The sequence below is a fragment of the Papio anubis genome, chromosome 18 (assembly GCF_008728515.1).
Source record: "Papio anubis isolate 15944 chromosome 18, Panubis1.0, whole genome shotgun sequence".
NCBI lineage: Eukaryota > Metazoa > Chordata > Mammalia > Primates > Cercopithecidae > Papio > Papio anubis.
In genome coordinates this window covers 70,825,398-70,845,165 of record NC_044993.1, presented here as the reverse complement: position 1 = coordinate 70,845,165, position 19,768 = coordinate 70,825,398, and the positions used below count along the sequence as shown (strand labels likewise).

Below are 19,768 nucleotides of genomic sequence, written 5' to 3'. Positions count from 1 at the left end.
ACCAGCCTAACATAGTGAAACTCCATCTCTACTAAAAAATACAAAATTAGCCGGGCGTGGTGGTGCATGCCTATAATCCCAGATACTCAGGAGGCTGAGACAGGAGAATCGTTTGAACCTGGGAGGCGGAGGTTGCAGTGAGCTGAGATAGTGCCACTGCACTCCAGCCTGGGTGACAGACAGAGCGAGACTCCATCTTGGGAGGCGGGAGGAGGAGGGGAAGAAAAAAGAACGATAAAGATTTTATTTTTAATTTGATGGAAAAAAAGAGCAATAAAGATTTTTTAAAACAATTGGATGGAATCCTGGTTTTAGAATCTAATTCGTAAAATAAATGACATAAATGGATTTGAAATGATACCATAAATTAAGGGTGTAAACACAATATATATCTCTATAAATGCCTTTTAACATGAAAAGATGGCTACCGTCACATACAATTAAAGAAATGAAATGTAAAAGAATAATTACAAAAATAATATTCAGAATTCTGAAAGCAAATTAATACAATTATTTAAGAGGGCAATATGGCACTTCCTATTTTAAGAAGTAAACTTTGGCTGGGCACAGTGGCTCAAGCCCCTAATCTCAGCACTTTGGGAGGCCGAGACGGGCGGATCACGAGGTCAGGAGATCGAGACCATCCTGGCTAACACGGTGAAACCCCGTCTCTACTAAAAAATACAAAAAATTGGCCGGGCGCGGTGGCTCAAGCCTGTAATCCCAGCACTTTGGGAGGCCGAGACGGGCGGATCACGAGGTCAGGAGATCGAGACCATCCTGGCTAACAGGGTGAAACCCCGTCTCTATTAAGAAATACAAAAAACTAGCCGGGCATGGTGGCGGGCGCCTGTAGTCCCAGCTACTCGGGAGGCTGAGGCCAGAGAATGGCGTGAACCCAGGAGGCGGAGCTTGCAGTGAGCTGAGATCCGGCCACTGCACTCCAGCCTGGGCGACAGAGCGAGACTCCGTCTCAAAAACAAACAAACAAACAAACAAACAGTTGCTTTCCAGAAATGTTGGCCAGGGGGCAGGAAAAAAAAAAAGAGAGAGTTAATATTGGTTGTCTCTCAGGAGTAGGATTAGAGGGAATTTGTCACTTTTTATGTTTTATAAATCCATGCATTTTCAAATAACGAGTGTTCCTTTTATAGTTGAAAAAAACCGAACTATTTGAAAGGTGAGTTAATTTAGTATCTGATCATCTAGGAGTAAAACTAAGTGAAGAATTTCCTATTTAAAAGATCTTGAATGCAAATCAGAACCAAATGAGATCCCACTTCACACACACTAGAATTACTATAATAAAAAATACCATAAAAGTGTTATTGGTGAGGATGTGGAGAAAATGAAACCCTCCTGTATTGCTGGTGGGAATGTAAAATGGCTTAGTTACTCTGGAAAACAGTTTGGCAGTTTTTGTTTTTGTTTTTTGTTTTTTTTTGGAGACAGAGTTTCCCTCTGTCACCCAGGCTGGAGTGCAGTGGTGTGATCTCGGCTCACTGCAAGCTCCGCCTCCCAGGTTCACGACATTCTCCTGCCTCAGCCTCCCGAGTATCTGGACTACAGGTGCCCACCACCACGCCTGGCTAATTTTTTTGTATTTTTAGTAGAGATGGGGTTTCACCGTGTTAGCCAGGATGGTCTCGATCTCCTGACCTTGCAATCCACCTGCCTCGGCCTCCCAAAGTGCTGGGATTACAGGCATAAGCCACCGCGCCTGGTCAGCAGTTTCTTAACATACTTATCATGTGAACAAGCAGTTCAATTTCAAGGTGTAAACTCAAGAGAAATGGAAATGTGTGTTCACACAAAAACATGTTCACACTAGCCTAAAAGTAGAAACAACCCAATGTCCCCTAAGTGATGAATGGATGAACAAGAATGATATATACATGTAATCATATAATGGATTATTCAGTGATAAAAAAGGATAAAGCATTGACACATACTACAACATGGATGAACCATGAAAACATACTAAGCAAAAGAAGCCAGTCACACAAAAAAAACACATATTATATGATGCCACTTAACATATGTCCAGAATAGGCAAATCCATAGAGACAGAAAGTAGCTTAGTGGTTTGCATGCTCTGGGGAATGGGGGAGAGTGGGGAGTGATGCTAATACATATAATAAAATGTTCTGGAACTGGATAGTGGTGATATTTATACACACAATGCATATAATAAGAAACACCAAATTTTCCACTTTAAAAGGATGCATTTTATGGTATGGATTTAGAGCGCCATAAAACCACCACTAGGCAGGGAAATTTCATCCGACAGATTCAAATGCGTACTATCTAAAACATCTATGTTTTTGTTTTCCTTTTTTTTTTGAGACAGGGTCTTGCTCTGCTGCTGAGGTTGTAGTGCAGTGGCACAATCTCGGCTCACTGCAGCCTCTGCCTCCAAATCTCAAGCAATTCTCCTGCCTCAGCTTCCCGAGCAGCTGGGACTACAGGTGCTGACCACCATGCCTGGCTAAATTTTGTATTTTTTGGTAGAGACGAGGTTTTGCCATGTTGCCCAGGCTGGTTTCGAACTCCTGGATGCAAGCGATCTGCCCACCTCCGGCTCCCAAACTGTTGGGATTGCAGGCGTGAGCCACCACACCCAGCCTAAAACGTGTATGAAGAAGTACAGCAAACAACAAAGTTCAATATGTAGATTCCAAATAGCAAGTATTCAGAGGAACTGTACAATTTCCATAGAATGAAGCAAAAAGCAGAAAGTCACATGGAAAAATTCACAGCCTCCTTAACAGGTAATGAAATAAAACAGAAGTAAGGCCTCATTACATCCCTATTAAATTAGCAAAAAAAAAAAAAAAAAAAAAAAAAAATGGTGGTCATTGCTTTGGGCATGAAATATTTTAAAAATATTTGCAAAGGATGGTATGGCAACCTGTAGCAAGCATTATCAGATATTTCACATTCAGGAACCATTTTAGGAATAACACAGGAGAAAAAATATGTATATGGTGAGGTGGGTAGAAAATATACACAAAGATATTCATGAAAAGCTTATAACAAGGGAGAATTGAGAATAACACATGACCCACCACAGCGAACAGCTAAGCCATAGGTCACGTGAACTCTCCTGGGATGTGGATGACTCTTGTAGAATAAAACTCCCTGAGGAAAGCACAGCAAGTTTACCTCCTCTCATCATAGCCATGGAGTATCTGAGTCCAATCTAGACTCTAGTAGTGAAAACAGAGGAGTTGGCATAGAAGTTTGGAATTTAATCTTCATTTGATTTTGTTCTTCTTACATCCAGCTTTTTTTGGAGACAGGGACTCACTCTGTTGCCCAGGCTGGATTGCAGTGGTCCATTCTCAGTTCACTGCTGCAGCCTCGATCTCCTGGGCTCAAGCCATCCTCCCATCCCCATCCCTATGACTAATTTTTGTATTTTTTGTAGAGACGGGTTTTTACCGCATTGCCCAGGCTGGTCTCGAATCCCTGGGCTCAGGCGATCCACCTGTCTTTGCCTCCCCAAATGCTGAGATTACAGGTGTGAGTCACCATGCCCGGCCCCTTTACATCTCTTTAAATGAAGGACAATGCACGGGATGTGTGTGAAGTAGAACCTAATATTCCACAACCCAAGATTTTCCCATACAAACCAAGACTGAATAATCTGACATTGGAATACATGCCAAATGTTTTTCCATACAGTAGTCCCATCTGCTTCATGAAATGTAGCCGGGAAATGGGATTCCACAGTGATTGAGTCACAAATGCAAATGACCAGATTTCCTAAATTTTTTTTTGTTTGTTTGTTTTTTTTGAGACGGAGTCTCGCGCTGTCGCCCAGGCTGGAGTGCAGTGGCCGGATCTCAGCTCACTGCAAGCTCCGCCTCCCGGGTTCACGCCATTCTCCGGCCTCAGCCTCCCGAGTAGCTGGGACTACAGGCGCTGCCACCTCGCCCGGCTATTTTTTGTATTTCTTAGTAGAGATGAGGTTTCACCGTGTTAGCCAGGATGGTCTCGATCTCCTGACCTCGTGATCCGCCCCTCTCGGCCTCCCAAAGTGCTGGGATTACAGGCTTGAGCCACCGCGCCCGGCCTAAATTTTTTATTCATGAGGCCCAGTCAATTCTCTTAAGAATCATGGCCAGGAGGTCGGGCACGGTGGCTCAAGCCTGTAATCCCAGCACTTTGGGAGGCCGAGATGGGCGCATCACGAGGTCAGGAGATGGAGACCATCCTGGCTAACACGTTGAAACCCCGTCTCCACTAAAAAAAAATACAAAAAACTAGCCGGGCGACGCGGCGGGCGCCTGTAGTCCCAGCTACTCCGGAGGCTGAGGTAGGAGAATGGGGTAAGCTCGGGAGGCGGAGCTTGCAGTGAGCTGAGATCTGGCCACTGCACTCCAGCCTGGGCGACAGAGCCAGACTCCGTCTCAAAAAAAAAAAAAAAAAAAAGAATCATGGCCAGGCATGGTGGCTTATGCCTATAATCCCTGCACTTTGGGAGGCTGAGGTGGGTGGATCATCTGACGTCAGGAGTTTGAGACCAGCCTGGTCAACATGATGAAACCTCATGTCTACTAAAAATGCAAAAAATTAGCCGGGCATGGTGGCAGGCGCCTATAATCCCAGCTACTTGGGAGGCTGAGGCAGGAGAATCTCTTGAACCCGGGAGACGGAGGTTGCAGTGAGCCAAAATTGTACTACTGCACTCCAGCCTGGGCAACAAGAGCAGTCTCAAAAAAAAAAAAAAAAAAAAAGAATCATAGGCCGGGCGGGGTGGCTCATGCCTGTAATCCCAGCACTTTGAGAGGCCAAGGTGGGTGGATCACCTGAGGTCAGGAGTTCAAGACCAGCCTGGCTAACATGGTGAAACCCCCATCTCTACTAAAAATACAAGAAAATTAGCCTGGTGTGGCATGCGCCTGTAATCCCAGCTACTCAGGAGGCTGAGGCAGGAGGATCACTTGAACCTGGGAGGTGGAGGTTGCGGTGAGCTGAGATAGTGCCACTGCACTCCAGCCTGGGTGACAAAGCAAGATCCCGTCTCAAAAAAAAAAATCATAGTTCATTAATCCAGGTACACAAATACTTCTATCCCAATCCAGTCTGCTTGTGTTTCTCTAGACTTCCCATGTCCTCAAGACAAAAGCAGAGAGAACCAGGGGACATGTCCTTGCCGTGGGGTTCTGAGGGAAAATGAGGGCCAAATCTTCTGTTCAGGAGCACCTGAGAGTACCATTCACCAGGGATGGATTATGCAACGACCCTGTACTTTCTCCTCTGAAATCCATGGTGTGTCATCAGTACATTTCTTCAGCGGATTTACTAATATGTTTGTTCCTAATTTAGCTCTGCTATAATCGGGTAGGCTCCATGGGCACAGTAACTATTTTGTTATTCGTTGCATTTCCTGTAGCGGCTGGCACCCAGGCGGCATTCCGTGACTGCTGAGTATGTGAATGCAAGATACAAGGCCAGAAGCTGGAAGAGAGATGCAGTGCTGGGCATTCAGTCAGGCCCCTGACCACCCACTGGACAGATAGTCAGAGGAGCTGTGTTCTTCCCTCCATCATGTGTCCCAGGGCTGAAGATAGGTTGAAGGGGCTCAGAGAAACAGCAGCCGGTGAATGTGTAGATGCAGGATCTGGCTGTCACGTTGTAAAAGGAAATGCTTCCAACTCTGTAGTTCACAAAGATGCCCACACGCTTGGGAGGCACCTTTATTAGCAGGCGGGTTGGGGGAACACTGGATGCCTGGTACTTATTTTCCTTCATCAGTATCACCACCCAGTAGCCATTCTCTGGTGACAGAGTCATGTTCCCTTTCCTGCTTATGGATGCCTTGCAGGCTCCCAGGATCCACGCTGTCTTGTCTCCGACCTCCACCTCCCAGTAATGGTGGCCGGAGAGGAAGCTGGGAGAGCCCAGAACAACGATGCAGCTGTCAAATCTTTGCGGGCCATCAGGCAGCCTCTCCCGCTTGTTTCCAAGTCTAACACTCTTCAGATCATCAGAGACGATGAGGTTGGGGTAAGCGGTTTCTGCATCCAGAGTCACATTAACTGCAAAGAAAATTTGAATACCTAGCTAGGGGTCCGTGGGCAACATCCCTACAGGGTTATCCCCACCTGCAGGAAACAGGGACAGGGCAGTTATTCTCGAACGTGATAGGGGAGAGCACAGGGATCCAGCAGGCCAGGGCCACTTGCCTTGATCTGGGCACTTACCGGCATGTGCCTGAGCACCAATCAGCTCTGGAACTACAGAGAAAAATGAGATAGGGAAAAAAGTCCTGAGCGTTTGTATTCAGAGGGGGCTAAATTACAATGTCCCGACAACAAGGAAACACAAGGAACCCCCTGCTTCGGGCCCTGCATGCTATGTTGGGTATAATCCCGTTCCTCCCAGGAACCCAGGTCATGTTGGGGACTGTGGTCTAATGAGTCAACTCAGCCAGTGAGTCATGCAGTCATGCACAGAGCCTGGGGGGCCTGCCATGACCTTTCTCCTGCCTTTGCTCTAGGTGTTTTTGGGTTTTTTTGTCTTCTAAATGGGGCCCCTCAAGTCAACAGCACAAGGAAACACTGCAACAATCCCAGGCCAGCACACACCATTACCGCTGGACTCACCATTGAACATTTCCATTTCTGAACTCAGGGTTTCTAAAATGTGGGAAGGGGAACAGGGAGAAGCTGGAGTTAGGTCCCTCAGCCAGGGACAGATGGAAGAGAGGTCGAAGGCAGGTCAGCAAGACCAGGGGAGGAGGAGGAGGGAAGTGAGGGGCTCTGGGCTATGTGACTCTTAGGGAGGAAGCAAGCGTGCACCTCCAATCCTCTCCCAAGCCCATCTACCTAAGAAGCACTTTGCGCTCTTCTCCACAAACTCTAACTTCTGTAGGAGCAGTTGGATCTTCTGTTCCATCTCTTGAGGAGTAGTCCACCGTTCAGGGAGAGGCACTGTCTTAGCCCTAGAGACAAAAGACTGTTGGCCAGAGAGGGCTGGAACGAGGGGATGGCCCAAGTACCCGTGAGCTGGAAATGATCTACATTCTCCACAGGGCACACCTAGCCCAGCCTGAGCTACACAAAGAAAATTCTTCCCTGGATTCAGAGGTCTAAATGCTGGTCCTCAACTTTGGCCACAGATTGTCATGTACTGGGGTGCTTTAAAGACATGGATATCAAAACCACAAGGAGTTTTCAGAATGGACTTAAAATGACATTGATATTATCTACCAGAATTATCTATGTCAAATTGATTATACATCCCTTTATTTCTTTCTATTGAAATAAAAATGGTAGTTAATGAAAAAAAAACAAAAACAAAAACAGAATAAAATACCCCTTCACATCCATTAGGATGGCTATTATAAAAACAGCAACAACAGGAGAAAATAGGCCAGGTATGGTGGCTCATGCCTGTAATCCTAGCACTTCAGGAGGCCAAGGCAGCTGGATTGCTTGAGCCCAGGAGTTCAAGTCCAGCCTGGGCAACATGGCAAAACCCTGTCTCTATTAAAAATACAAAAAAGTAGCTGGAAGTGGTAGCACATGCCTGTAGTCCCAGCTACTCAGGAGGCTGAGGTAGGAGAGTCACCTGAGCCCAGGAGTTGAGCCTGCAGTGAGCCGTGACTGTGCCACTGCTCTCCAGCTTGAGTGATGGGAATGAGACCTTGTCTCAGGAAGAAAAGAGAGAAAGAGAGAGAGAGAGCGCGAGAAATGGCTGGGCGCAGTGGCTCACATCTGTAACCCTAGCGCTTTGGGAGGCCAAGGTGGGTGGATCACTTGAGGTCAGGAGTTTGAGAACAGCCTGGCTGACATGGTGAAACCCTGTCTCTACCAAAAAAATTAGCTGGGCATGGTGGCATGCTCCTGTAGTCCCAGCTACTGGGGAGGCTGAGGTGGGAGAATCCCTTGAACCTTGGAGGCAGAGGTTGTAGTGAGCCAAAGATGACGCCACTGCACTCCAACCTGGATGACAGAGCAAGACTCTGTCTCCAAAAAAAAGAAAAAGAAAGAGAGAGAAACAAGAAAATAAGTGATGGCAAAGATGTGGAGAAACTGGAGCCCTTGTGAACTGCTGGTGGGAATGGGAAGCAATGCAGCCCCTGTGGGAATCAGGATGGTGGTTCCTCAAAAAATATTAAACACAGAATGACCACATGGTCCTGCCGTTCCACTTCTGGGTATGTACCCAAAATAACTGAAAGCAGGGTCTCAAATAGATATTTGTATGCCCATGTTCATAGCAACATTATTCACAAACCAAAAGTTAGAAAAGATCCCAATGTCCATGAATGGATAAACGAAATGTAGTATGAACACACAATTGACTACTATTCAGCCATAAAAAGAAAATAAATTCTGATACACGTTACAACATGGATGAAGCCTGCAGACATTATGCTAAGTGAAGAAGCCAGACACAAAAGGACACTGGGATTTTGTAAAGCTGCCAGGTGATTTTAAGGCTTAGCCTCTTCCTGTCCCTTCCCTCCCCTTCCTGCTAGGCTCAACCCAGCTTCACTCCAAACAAGCTTCCCAAGGCCACCAGTAGGCCTGAAGGGGCAGTTTTTATAAGGTGAATTGCACGGGACACAATGCACTCGGAAAGTTTCTTAGGGAGCCTCCATCTTAGGATGGGCTGAATTCACCCTTCCCAGTCTGCAGCTCCACACCTGGTCAGCCTCCCTGCTGACCAGATCCCCTTCTCCCTAAGCAAATCCAGAGGCTTTGGGAACCTGCAGAAAAAGGGAGGAGTCTGGAATCACAGACCCCAGTGTTGGGAACATGTCCCTCCCAGGTCCCTTCTGGGACTGTCTCCCCCAAAATGCTTCCTGCAAGACACCCCAGGGTACACCATAGGACCTTGCTGTACCTGTGCAAGATGTCTCCGATGTCCTAGGAGAGAAAAGAAGGAAACTGTCCATTATCAGGCTCCCAGAGGCTGTGCTGATACCTGGCCTCTACTCCTGGGCTCCTGGACTTTTAGCTCCCCCCTGCACTTACCAGGGCTCCCTGCCCTAGGGTGTCAGGGGAAGTGGAGCACCTTTCTTCAATTCTAATTCTAACCACAGGGATTCAGGCATCCCAGGTGGCGAGGCCTGCAATGGAACGACCCTCAAGCCCTGCTGATCCCTTCTGGGAAATGACAGGGATCCCCTGGATGCTGGGCCACCCTGGGCTCCTGAGAGACTTCGTCAAAGGGGTCTGGGCACAAGAGGCATTGTGGGTCACCAAGACCAAGTCCTATCCTAGGCCTTAGGGGCTTTACCTACTGGTTCCCGCACAGTTGATGGCAGAGCTGAGAGTCTGAGGCATCCTGATGGGCACAGGGGACCCAAGAAAGCCAGGCCCAGGCACACCCACCTGCAGAAGGTCCCATTCCGACTGGCACTGCTTGGTCTCCAGTTCCCCAATCAGCGCGTCGAGCAGGGCGATGTCCTGGGATATGCGGGTGTCGTATGCCTTCCTGATCTGCCCGACCATCTGGCCCAGGTTCTCCAGCGAGGCCATAAAGACATACTCTTGCTGCTCCAGAAAGTGGTACACGTGCTGCAGCTTCCTCTGCATCCGCTGCTTCAGCGCTTCAGTCTGTTTCTGGGGAGCAGAGGACAGGGAGGTATGGGGGTCTGTGCTTTGAGTGGACATGTATGTCCAGGAACCCCCGGAGGCTCACCTCCTGGAGGTGGATAAAAGGTGGGCTTATGCTGCCTCTTCGAGGCCTAGATTCCACAGCAGGAGGCAATATTGTCTGGAACCTTCCAGAACAGACTGAGCATGGCTGGGGCTAGCTCTGGGAAAATGTCCTCAAACCTGGTGTTAAGGTTTAACTGTGTCCCCTCCAAAATTTACATGTTGAAGCCCTAACCCCCAGTACTCAGAATGTGATCTTATTTGGAGATAGAGTTCTTGCAGATGTAATTAGTTAAGATGTGGTCCTACTGGAGTTGGGTGGGTCCCTGATCCAATATAACTGTTGTTTCATAAAATGGGGAAATTTGGGCTGGGTGCAATGGCTCATGTCTGTAATCCCAGCATTTTGGGAGGCTGAGGCAGGTGGATCACCTGAGGTCAGGAGTCTCAGGCTGCTCTCACCAGCCTGGCCAACATGGGGAAACCCTGTCTCTACTAAAAATACAAAAATTAGCCAGGCACGGTGACAAGCGCCTGTAATTCCAGCCACTCAGGAGGCTGAGGCAGGAGAATTGCTTGAACCTGGGAGGTGGAGGTTGGAGCGAGCCAAGATTGTGCCACTGTACTCCAGCCTGGGCAACAGAGTGAGACTCCACCTTGGGGGAAAAAAAAAAAAAACAGAGGAGAATTTTAAAGTTAAAAGTGTTCTTGGCCGGTCGCGATGGCTCATGTCTGTAATCCCAGTACTTTGGGAGGCCAAGGCGGGTGGATTATGAGGTCAGGAGTTCGAGAACAGCCTGATCAACATGGTGAAACCCCATCTCTACTAAAATTACAAAAAATAGCCGGGCATAGTGGTGGGTGCCTGTAGTCTCAGCTACTCAGCAGACTGAAGCAGGAGAATCGCTTAAACCCGGGAGGCAGAGGTGCAGTGAGCCAAGATCATGCCACTGCACCTGGGTGACAGAGCGAGACTTCGTCTCAAAAAAAAAAAAAAAAAAAAAAAATTGTGGCGTTGTTCTCCCCTTTCCTCAATCTCATCTTTCTGCGACAGTCACCGGCATAGGTTGCTGTATACTATCTTCTGGTGAGTATGAGAAAGCATGACAGGATCCTCAGAGGTGACCCCTGCCTGCTGGGGGTGGTCTCCCTCTACAGGGATGAGTTCACCCTTGGCTGCTGGTTACCCCTCTGCACCCTGAGAGGAGGTGGCCATCCCTGCTGCCCTGTGAACCACAGCAGAATCTTGGGGACCCCTGCTCACTCTTCTCACCCTCCTCCCAGGGAAGGATGGGCCACCAGCCACGACTGTCCTTACCAGAAAGTTCACTGCCTTGCCCTCCCCATAGGATCGCTGCTCCTCCCCTGATTTTCTCAGCTCCTTCAGATGCTCCAGCTGCTTCTGAATTTGCTTCTGGAAAAACAGCACTTGTTGAAAAGCTTGAATTTGGCTCCTGCCATCTTTAGCTGGTGCCAACTCTGGAGGGGAACATCTCCTTCTGGTAGCAAGGCTGAGGGTGCTGCTGCCAGCAGCATAGGAGGGGTGCTCAGAAAAGAGGAGGGAGGAATGGCTGCATCACCAAAGGCAGCAGAGCTGAGAGGCACTTCCTCTGGGCTTCTGGATTTAGCCATACCTGAAACCAGCTCCCCCTGGATCTCTGAGCAACATAAACCTGTAACTCCCCTCTTTGCTGGACTGGTTTATATTGTGTTCTTGCCATTTCCAGCCCAGGAATGCTGGCTAATGCACCAACATCCCGGAGTTGTTGGGAAAATGAAGCAAGGCCCAGTGTGTCCAAGTGCCTGGCAGAGAAGGGCCCACAGGCAGGAAGTGCCTACCTTGTGTTCCAGGGCAGCCTCCTCAATGGGGCGTACCCGGTGGCCTTGATGCTCCTGACTCAGACTGCAGATGAGGCAGATGGGCTCATGGTGATCCTCGCAAAATAGCAGCTGGACCTGCTTCATGTGGCGCTTACACTGTGGAAGGGGCTGGGGGCTTAGACTTCCCATGCTCTTCCTTTCATGGGAGGCCTGGCACCGGGGGCAGTCAGGTGAGCGGCTGCCTGAGGCCTGGGGGTGCCCAGAAGCTGCCTCAGGGCAGCTGCAGGAATCACGCACACAGATATTGCCAACAGGGTCTCCTTCCTGGGCGTGGCAACGGGGACTCGCAGCCTTGTCTGGTGGCCTTCCTGGGGACATGCAGTGGAAAATCCCCAGAATGGCAAACCCAAGTTGTTTACACAGAGGTATCACAAAACACAGCAGAAACAGCCCTTGCCTGAGACGTGTGAGTTCTTGGTTAGACTGCCCACTTCCTAGCTTGTCCTCCTCTGACTTCCATCCAGTGAGGCAGCAAACAGGCCACTGGGCCTGAGAGCTAAGGGCTAGACCTCAGACATTCCTGAGACTTGGAATTCTTGGGCATTTATCCTAAAGACAGACCCATGGCCTTGTGCTATTCCTCCTGCACAGACATGGATCTAGCAGGTGATGCCAAGGAAAGAGACATTCTGACCAGTGTTCCTTTGCCACTTGAACCTATCCCTGGCTGCCCATAACATGAGTGGAGGCTCCCAGGGGATGGTGACTTGTGTGTCTCGCTCCCAGTTGGATGCCAGCCCCTAGCAGAGTACCCGGCAAATGGTAAGCATTTGGAAAACTAGTATTGAATGAAAGAATAAATAGACCACTGCTCACATCTGAGTTCAGTAACCATTCAATAAAAGCAAAGAAGGGGCTGCGTGGTGGCTCAAGCCTATAATCCCAGAGCTGTAGGAGGCCAAGGTGGGAAGATTGCTTAAGCTCAGGAGTTTGAGAGCAGCCTGGGAAACATGGCAAGAGCCCATCTCTACAAAAAATTAAAAAATTAGCCAGGCGTGGTAGTGGGCACCTGTAATCACAGCTACTTGGGAGGCTGAGGCAGGAGAATTGCTTGAACCTGGGAGACGGAGTTTGCAGTGAGCCGAGATCACACCACTGCTCTCCAGTCTGGGTGACCAAGTGAGACTCCATCTCAAAAAAAAAAAAAAAAAAAAAAAAAGAAATAGAAACACACTCAATCCTTTAGCCCCTCCTCCCTCCTTACCTCACAGTGTCCCAGAAATTCATAGCACATCTGTAAATGAGACTGCTAGTAGCCACTAGAAATTATTCTTCCTCCTTCTCTCATGATAGAATTAATTGTACACAGGACTGCTTCCCTTCTTCCCATTGCCCCCCAAATGCCCTGCATTTCTCAGCCTCCTTTGCAGTTAGGTGTGGCTATTTGACCATAATATGACCAAAGGGATGTAAATGGAGGGGTCACAAGCAGCTTCTAGAAATTTCTAGAGCGTTCCCTAAGGGCTACTATTTCCCTCTGTTCCTCCATCTTGCTGCCTGGCATGAGGACGTCACCTTCTGAGAGCACAAGCTTGAGGACAAACTTGGTGGAGCAGAGCAACAGCAGGACCCCAGGATCCTGGCCCACAGATCTGCCTGGGACTGCCTGTGTATCATTTATGTGAAGGAGGCACAAACTTCTTTTCTGTTGAGGTTACTGTTATTTGGGTGTTTCTATTATTCACAACCAAACATAATTTTAATGACTACCTCAGCAGTAGATAATTAGGACTTTAGCCAATAGGCTTTCCTTTCTGCTCAGAGAAAGGCAAATGGTAGAATCTCAACCCCATTATGACACATTGCTGTGAGGTTATTGTGAGAGACAGTATTTTTAACCAGTCTTCCCCAGATTTTCTACCTGGTGTCCACAAACCCCTTGGATTCTAAAGATGGACTTCAGAGTGTCCAAGAACTACCTGAAATTTGATGTGACATTTGTGAAGCTGTGCACATATGCATTTTTCAGGGTCTAAGCCTGCACCAGATTAACAAAGTGGCCCCAGGAGGCACCCAGGAATCCCAATTATATAAATACAGTGGGGATCCGGTGCAGTGGCTCACACCTGTAATCCCAGCAGTTTGGGAGGCAAAGATGGGAGGATTGTTTGAGATCAGGAGTTCGAGACCAGTCTGGGCAACATAGCGAGACCCCATATCTAAATATATATATATATAATAAAAATAAAAAAAAATACAGTGGGGATAAAAGAAAATTAGGGGGGAAGTACTTTAGTACTTTTCAGGTCACTATTCCTAAGGATGCTAGGTTTTCCAGATCCCAGGGTCCTTTCTCACTAGAAGACCCAGGGACTTCTGGATTTGAAGACTTATGCAGTATACCACGTCCTGTTCCCTCCCAGGTCTCAGGGGTCCCTGGACCCCCCAATTTTTTTTTTTTTTTTTGACAGAGTTTTGCTTTTGTTGCCCAGGTTGGAGTGCAATGGCGTGATCTCGGCTCACTGCAACCTCTGCCTCCTGGGTTCAAGCAATTCTCCTGCCTCAGCCTCCTGAGTAGCTGGGATTACAGACACCTGCCCCCATGCCCGGAAATTTTAGAATTTTTAGTAGAGATGGGGTTTCACCATGTTGGCAGGCTGGTCTTGAACTCCTGACCTCAGGTGATCCGCCCCCATTGGCCTCCCAAAGTGCTGGGATTACAGGCATGAGCCACCACACCCGGCCTGGACCCCCAGTTCTATTTTTCCTCTTTGAATGCTGTGATTTCTCCTCTCCAGCCAACAATGTATTAGAAAGTGTGTTCCACAGGCTGGGTGTAGTGGCTCACACCTATCACTTTTAGAGGCTAAGGCAGGTGGATTGCTTGAGCCCAGGAGTTCAAAACCAGCCTGGGCAACATAGCGAGCCCTCCTTTCTACAAAAAATACAAAAAAAAAAAAAAACCAAAAAAACAAAAAACACCAGTGTGGTGGTGAGCACCTATAGTTTCAGCTACTCGGAAGGCTGAGGTGGGAGGATCGCTTGAGCCCAGGAGGTTGAGGGTGCAGTAAGCTGTGATCACACTACTGCACTCCAGCATGGGAGACAGACTGAGACTCTTGTGTCAAAAAAAAAAAAAAAAAAAGAAGGTGTGTTTCTGAATGCTGCCCCCACCACAAGCATGGAATTGTCACCTGGACAACCTCAATCCTCTCTAAACTGGTGGCATTTTTCTTTTACAGTTTTTCTCTGGTCTCTTTACCTATAGGGACAGCTGCTTTAAAAAATCCAGATGGCCTGGAGCCGCCTGATCCCTTGCCAAAAACCAGAGGAAGTTAAGATCAAAGCAAAACCAGTGCAAACTGGAACAGGTAACTTCCAGTTACCTTTAGATCATTTACACATCATTATAAGGCTAAAGGCCCCTCCCCTAAAAGAAGATGGCCAGGGTTTCATGTCCATGCCATGTAGGAAAAAGCACGCTGGGGACAGCGCCTTCATGTATGGAACCCTGCCCTGGACCTGCTTACCTACCTCCCTTCCCCTCCTGGGACTCTAAAATCCCCCTGCCTCCCATCCCTGGCAAGCAGATGCCTGCAGAGGTGAGCTCCCTTTCTCTATTCTTTGGCCACTGAATAAAACCTGACTGCCTTTTTCTTTTTTTTTTCTTTTTTTTTTTTTTTGAGACGGAGTCTCGCTCTGTCGCCCAGGCTGGAGTGCAGTGGCGCGATCTCGGCTCACTGCAAGCTCCGCCTCCCGGGTTCACGCCATTCTCCCGCCTCAGCCTCCGTGACTGCCTTTTTCAATTGGACATTCTTTCTTTTTTTACCCCCCAAAATGTTTAAGAGACAGGGTCTTGCTGTGTTGCCCAGGCTGGAGTGCAGTGGCACAACCTCAGCTCACTGAAGCCTGGAACTTCCTGGCTCAAGCAATCCTCCTGCCTCAGCTTCTCGAGTAGTTAGAATTACAGGCGTGTGCCACCACACCCAGCTAATTTTTTTTTTTTAGTTTTGTAGAAGTGGAATCTCGCTACGTTACTCAGGCTGGAGTGCACTGGCATGATCTCAGCTCACTGTAGCCTGGAACTCCCCCTGCTCAAGTGAGCCCGAGCAGCTATGACTATAGGCATGTGCCACTATTGTATTTTTTTGTAGAGATGGGGTCTCACTGTGTTGCCTAGGCTAGTATGGAACTCCTGGGGTCAAGAGATCCTCCCGTGCAGGCCTCTCAAAGCTCTGGGATTACAGGCGTGAGCTATGGCACCCTGTCTAACCTTTGGGTTTTTATTTTTTTAATTTTATTTATAGACATGGCGGGGGTCTCACTATGTTCACCAGACTGGTCTCAAACTCTTGGCCTCAGCAATCCTCCAGCCCTGGTCTCCCAAAGTGCCGGGATTACAGGCGTGAGCTATCGTGCCCGGCCAGCTGTTCTTTCTTTGCAGCCGATATAAAGTAGGAAAAAACACAATTTACCGGTGACCGAATGTTCTGGATTCCCAGGGCCTTTCTCCAGGTGCGCAGACGCCCCTCCATCCGGAGTGGGCCTTGCCTGAGCGCCTGTTGCCGAGTCCGGATTCGCAGCTGTCGTTTCCTCTACAGTCAGGAGAGTTTCTGGATTTGGGGGCGCCTTCTGCCCTGTGGAAATGGTGAGCTCAAGGCTTTTAGGCCGCTTCTTTCCCGAGGGCTGGTCCACTTTGAAGGGCCTGCACTCCTTCCGCCCCGGCGCGCCCGAGGAGCTGGCGTTCCTGCGCGGGGGGCCCTCGGCCTGGCCCCGCTCTGGCGCCCTGCAGGGGTTGGGGCCGGGGCTTCTCCCTCGGGTCCGAGGCTTGCCCTGCGGGTCCGGGCTCTCCGAGGCCTTCTCTCTGCGTTTGCTCGAGGGCTTCCTTGACAGCCCTGTCCCGGCCTCGGGCTGGCTGTACCGCAGGCTGGCAGCCCAGTCCCCGCACGACCGAGGGCCCTCCTTTCCCTCCTTCCCCTCCTTTCCCTCCTTACCCTCGGGGTGGTCTGGAGTCTTCAGGCTCCCGGGCTTGTTCTCCTCCAGGGAGCTGGACGCTGCGGAATCGTCTGTGCCATTTTCTTGTGTGGAATATTCTGGAAAGACAACCAGCTGCAAAGTCATGAAGCTGTCCCACGTTTAGGGCCCAAGATTCAGGGGAGAGGAGAGAGAATCCCCATGGATATTAAAGTTTAGAAATGGAGGAAAAAACGGGCCGGGCACGGTGGCTCATGCCTGTATTCCCAGCACTCTGGGAGGTTGAGGCGGGAGGATCACCTGAGGTCAGGAGTTCAAGACCAGCAGGGTGAAACCCTGTCTCTACTAAAAATACAAAAATAAGCTGAGCGTGGTGGCATATGCCTGTAATCCTAGCTTCTCGGGAGGCCAAGTTGGGAGGATCATTTGAGGTCAGGAGTTCGAGACCAGCCTGGCCAACATGGCAAAACCACGTTCCTACTAAAAATACGAAATTTAGCCAGACGTGGTGGTGTGCACCTGTAGTCCCAGCTACTTTGGAGGCTGAGGCATGAGAATCGCTTGAGCCTGGGATGTGGAGGTTGCAGTGAGCTGAGATTGCGCCACTGCTCTCCAGCCTGAGTGACAAAGCGAGACTCCATCTCAAAAACAAAAGTTCAGGACTTCCTAGACAACGGCAGTCAATTACCATTCAGTAAGAACATGCTTGATGTTGCTACATATTTCTCTCTCTCTTATTTTATTTTTTGAGACCGGATCTTGCTCTGTGGCCCTGATGTGATCTCGGCTCACTGCAACCTCTGCCTCCCAGGCTCAAGCGATCCTCTCACATCAGCCTGTTTTCTGTTTTTTCAATAGCTGAGAATACAGGTGTGTGCCACCACGCCTGGCTCATTTTTTTGTATTTTTGGTAGAGACAGGGTTTCACCATGTTGGCCAGGCTGGTCTCAAACTCCTGAGCTCTAGCAATCTACCCACTTTAGCCTCCCAGAGTGCTGAGATTATAAGTGTGAGCCACCATGTATTTCTCAAATAGTACTTTTCAAACGTTGTAAGCAGGACAACTGTTTCAAATAAGATCTTACACAGGTCAGCAAAACCCAGATTATACATTTCAAAAATAAAAATAAGCCAGGCATGGTGGTCCATGCCTGAAATCCCAGCACTTTGGGAGGCTGAGGCGGGAGGATCACTTGAGGTCGGGAGTTTGAGACCAGCCTGGCCAACATGGTGAACAGCACTGAGAAGATTCTATACCAACCCCGTTCATACGATTGCATAGCAATCCCTTTTTGCTAACCTAGAGATGTTTGTCTGACATGAGTATTAATCATAAATGAAGTGAAGAAGTCTCAAAGAATAGGTGCTCCAGCTCCTGCCTTTCCTGACCCTGACCTGCTTCTTTAAAACCCATTGGGAGCCTTAAGGAAGTTTACTAACCCAGTGCCAAAAGCCAGAGTGAAGGAAGGGACGTTCCTGAACTAAAGTCACCTGGATCTTGGTAGACCTGAGACTCCCGACCCCCAAGTCAGAGTGAGCTGCTCTGAGCTCCTGGTCCCTTTTCCCACAAAGCAACCAGCCCTCAGCGCTGGGTGAGGAGGCAGCCTGGGCCCGCTTACCCTGAACGGCTGCCCTGTGGAGCTCCTCAGCCAGCAGGCGCTGGTTGATGGCCCGCAGGACCTGCAGGGTCAGCCGCACAGCGTACTCTTCCCCGTAGTAGGTGACCAGCAGACTGGCCATCTTCACTGGCCTGGCTCTCTGGATCTGGCTCCGGGGGATCCTGGAGTGCTCCTTCTCCACACTGGTGTTCTGCAGCTTGAACTTGAACTTCTCAAAGTCATAGGGCACCAGCTCCTCCAGGGTGGACAGCAGATGGTCACTAGGGGTCTTGGCCATGGTGCTGAGCAGGAGAGGCTGGAGCCAGCTGTCTGGCTTCTGGCAGGAGAAGAAGCGTCTACCTTGGTGAGCAAGAAAAAGCAGGTTGTGAAATAGCGGAAAAGGCACAGGAAATGCTCTGTGTCTTGGTGGGAACTGAGACTAAGGGTAAGGGTGTGTCCATGCTGGCTGTGTTCTCTTCTCACAGGTTCAGAGGATTTTCCAGCTGGGAGGGCTCAGTGCCTTGGCAGACATGTGTCCCCACACCCCTCCCAAACCCTGGACCTCATCTCCACACTAGACCACAGACAGGTGGGCAAGTCTGCAAGGGAAGGTCTGGGATTGGATTCCGGACAACCCCTCCAATCTCCCTTCCTGCCAGGATCTGGGGCTGGCAGAGCGGGTGAATGGGAACAGAGAGGACTATGCTGAGGGTCAGCCCTGCTGGTCAACTGTTCTCCTCCAGACTCAGGGTTTCACAGACCCTCCAGAGCCAATGGCATGGGATGGGGGAAGGGGTGGGCAGTAAATACAGCCCCGTGAGCTTTGCCTTTCCTGGCCCAAGAAGGCAAGTGAGGCCAGAAGGGCACTGCCGGGGGATAACTCTTGCCACGCCATCACCCCTGTTGATCCAGTTCCAGTTGTCTGGTTCTTCCAGCCACATGAAGGGCTTGAAAAGCAATGCCTCGACCACCAGCCTGACTCATCTGTTCCCAGAGCTGACTCAGTTCTCACTCCCTGGAGCCAGAATGCCCTTCCGTGCACATTCACTGAACATTCTAGACAGTGTGCCAGGATGCTGGAGCTACAGGGGTGAAAAGGCACGGGTGTCCTTCAGCTCATAGTCTGGTGCAGGGCCCCAGAGGTGGCTTTGAAGCTAACAGAAGTTACATGTCGGGGGCTGGACGTGGTGGCTCACTCCTGTAATCCCAGCACTTTGGGAGGCCAAGGTGAGTGGATCACCTCAGGTTGGGAGTTCAAGACCAGCCTGGCCAACATGGTAAAACCCCATCTCTACTAAAAATACAAAAATTAGCCAGGCATGGTGGCACGCGCCTGTATTCCCAGCTACTCGGGAGGCTGAGGCAGGAGAATCGCTTAAACGCGGGAGGCGGATGTTGCAGTGAGCCGAGATTGTGCCATTGTACTCCAGCCTGGGCGACAGAGCGGGACTTTGTGTCAAAAAAATAAAAAATAAAAAATTACTTGCATACCCTAATTTTTTAATTTTTTTGTTTTTAGATAGGGTCTTGCTCAGTCACTCAGGCTGCAGTGCAGTGGCGGGATCTTGGCTCAATGCAACTTCTGCCTCCTGGGCTTGAGCAACCCTCCAACCTCAGCCTCCCAAGTCGCTGGGACTACAGCTGCATGCTACCACATCCGGCTAATTTTTGTATTTTTTTATAGAGACAGGGTCTCACTATGTTGCACAGGCTGGTCTTGAACTCCTGAGCTCAAGCGATCCACTCGCTTTGGCC

The 19,768-nt window shown here is 49.4% G+C and overlaps 1 protein-coding gene across 4 annotated transcripts; it reads right to left on the bottom strand.

Moving 5' to 3' along the window:
• Positions 1-4,949: 4,949 nt before the first annotated feature.
• Positions 4,950-18,414, bottom strand: MEFV (MEFV innate immuity regulator, pyrin). Of its 4 annotated transcripts, XM_009195820.4 has the most exons (11): positions 18,035-18,413; positions 16,436-16,534; positions 15,917-16,078; positions 11,460-11,809; positions 10,939-11,034; positions 9,354-9,584; positions 8,863-8,885; positions 6,837-6,952; positions 6,615-6,647; positions 6,213-6,245; positions 4,950-6,047 (listed from the first exon to the last, which is right to left on the bottom strand). In XM_009195820.4, the coding sequence occupies exons 1-11, from the start codon at positions 18,309-18,311 to the stop codon at positions 5,494-5,496; spliced, it is 1,974 nt and encodes a 657-aa protein (XP_009194084.2). In that variant the 5' UTR covers positions 18,312-18,413; the 3' UTR covers positions 4,950-5,493. The 4 variants fall into 4 exon arrangements, with proteins under 4 accessions (XP_009194084.2, XP_003916489.2, XP_031514402.1 ...); XM_003916440.5 differs by having other exon boundaries at positions 15,917-16,534; positions 18,035-18,414; XM_031658542.1 differs by lacking the exon at positions 15,917-16,078.
• Between the last annotated feature and the right edge of the window lie 1,354 nt (positions 18,415-19,768).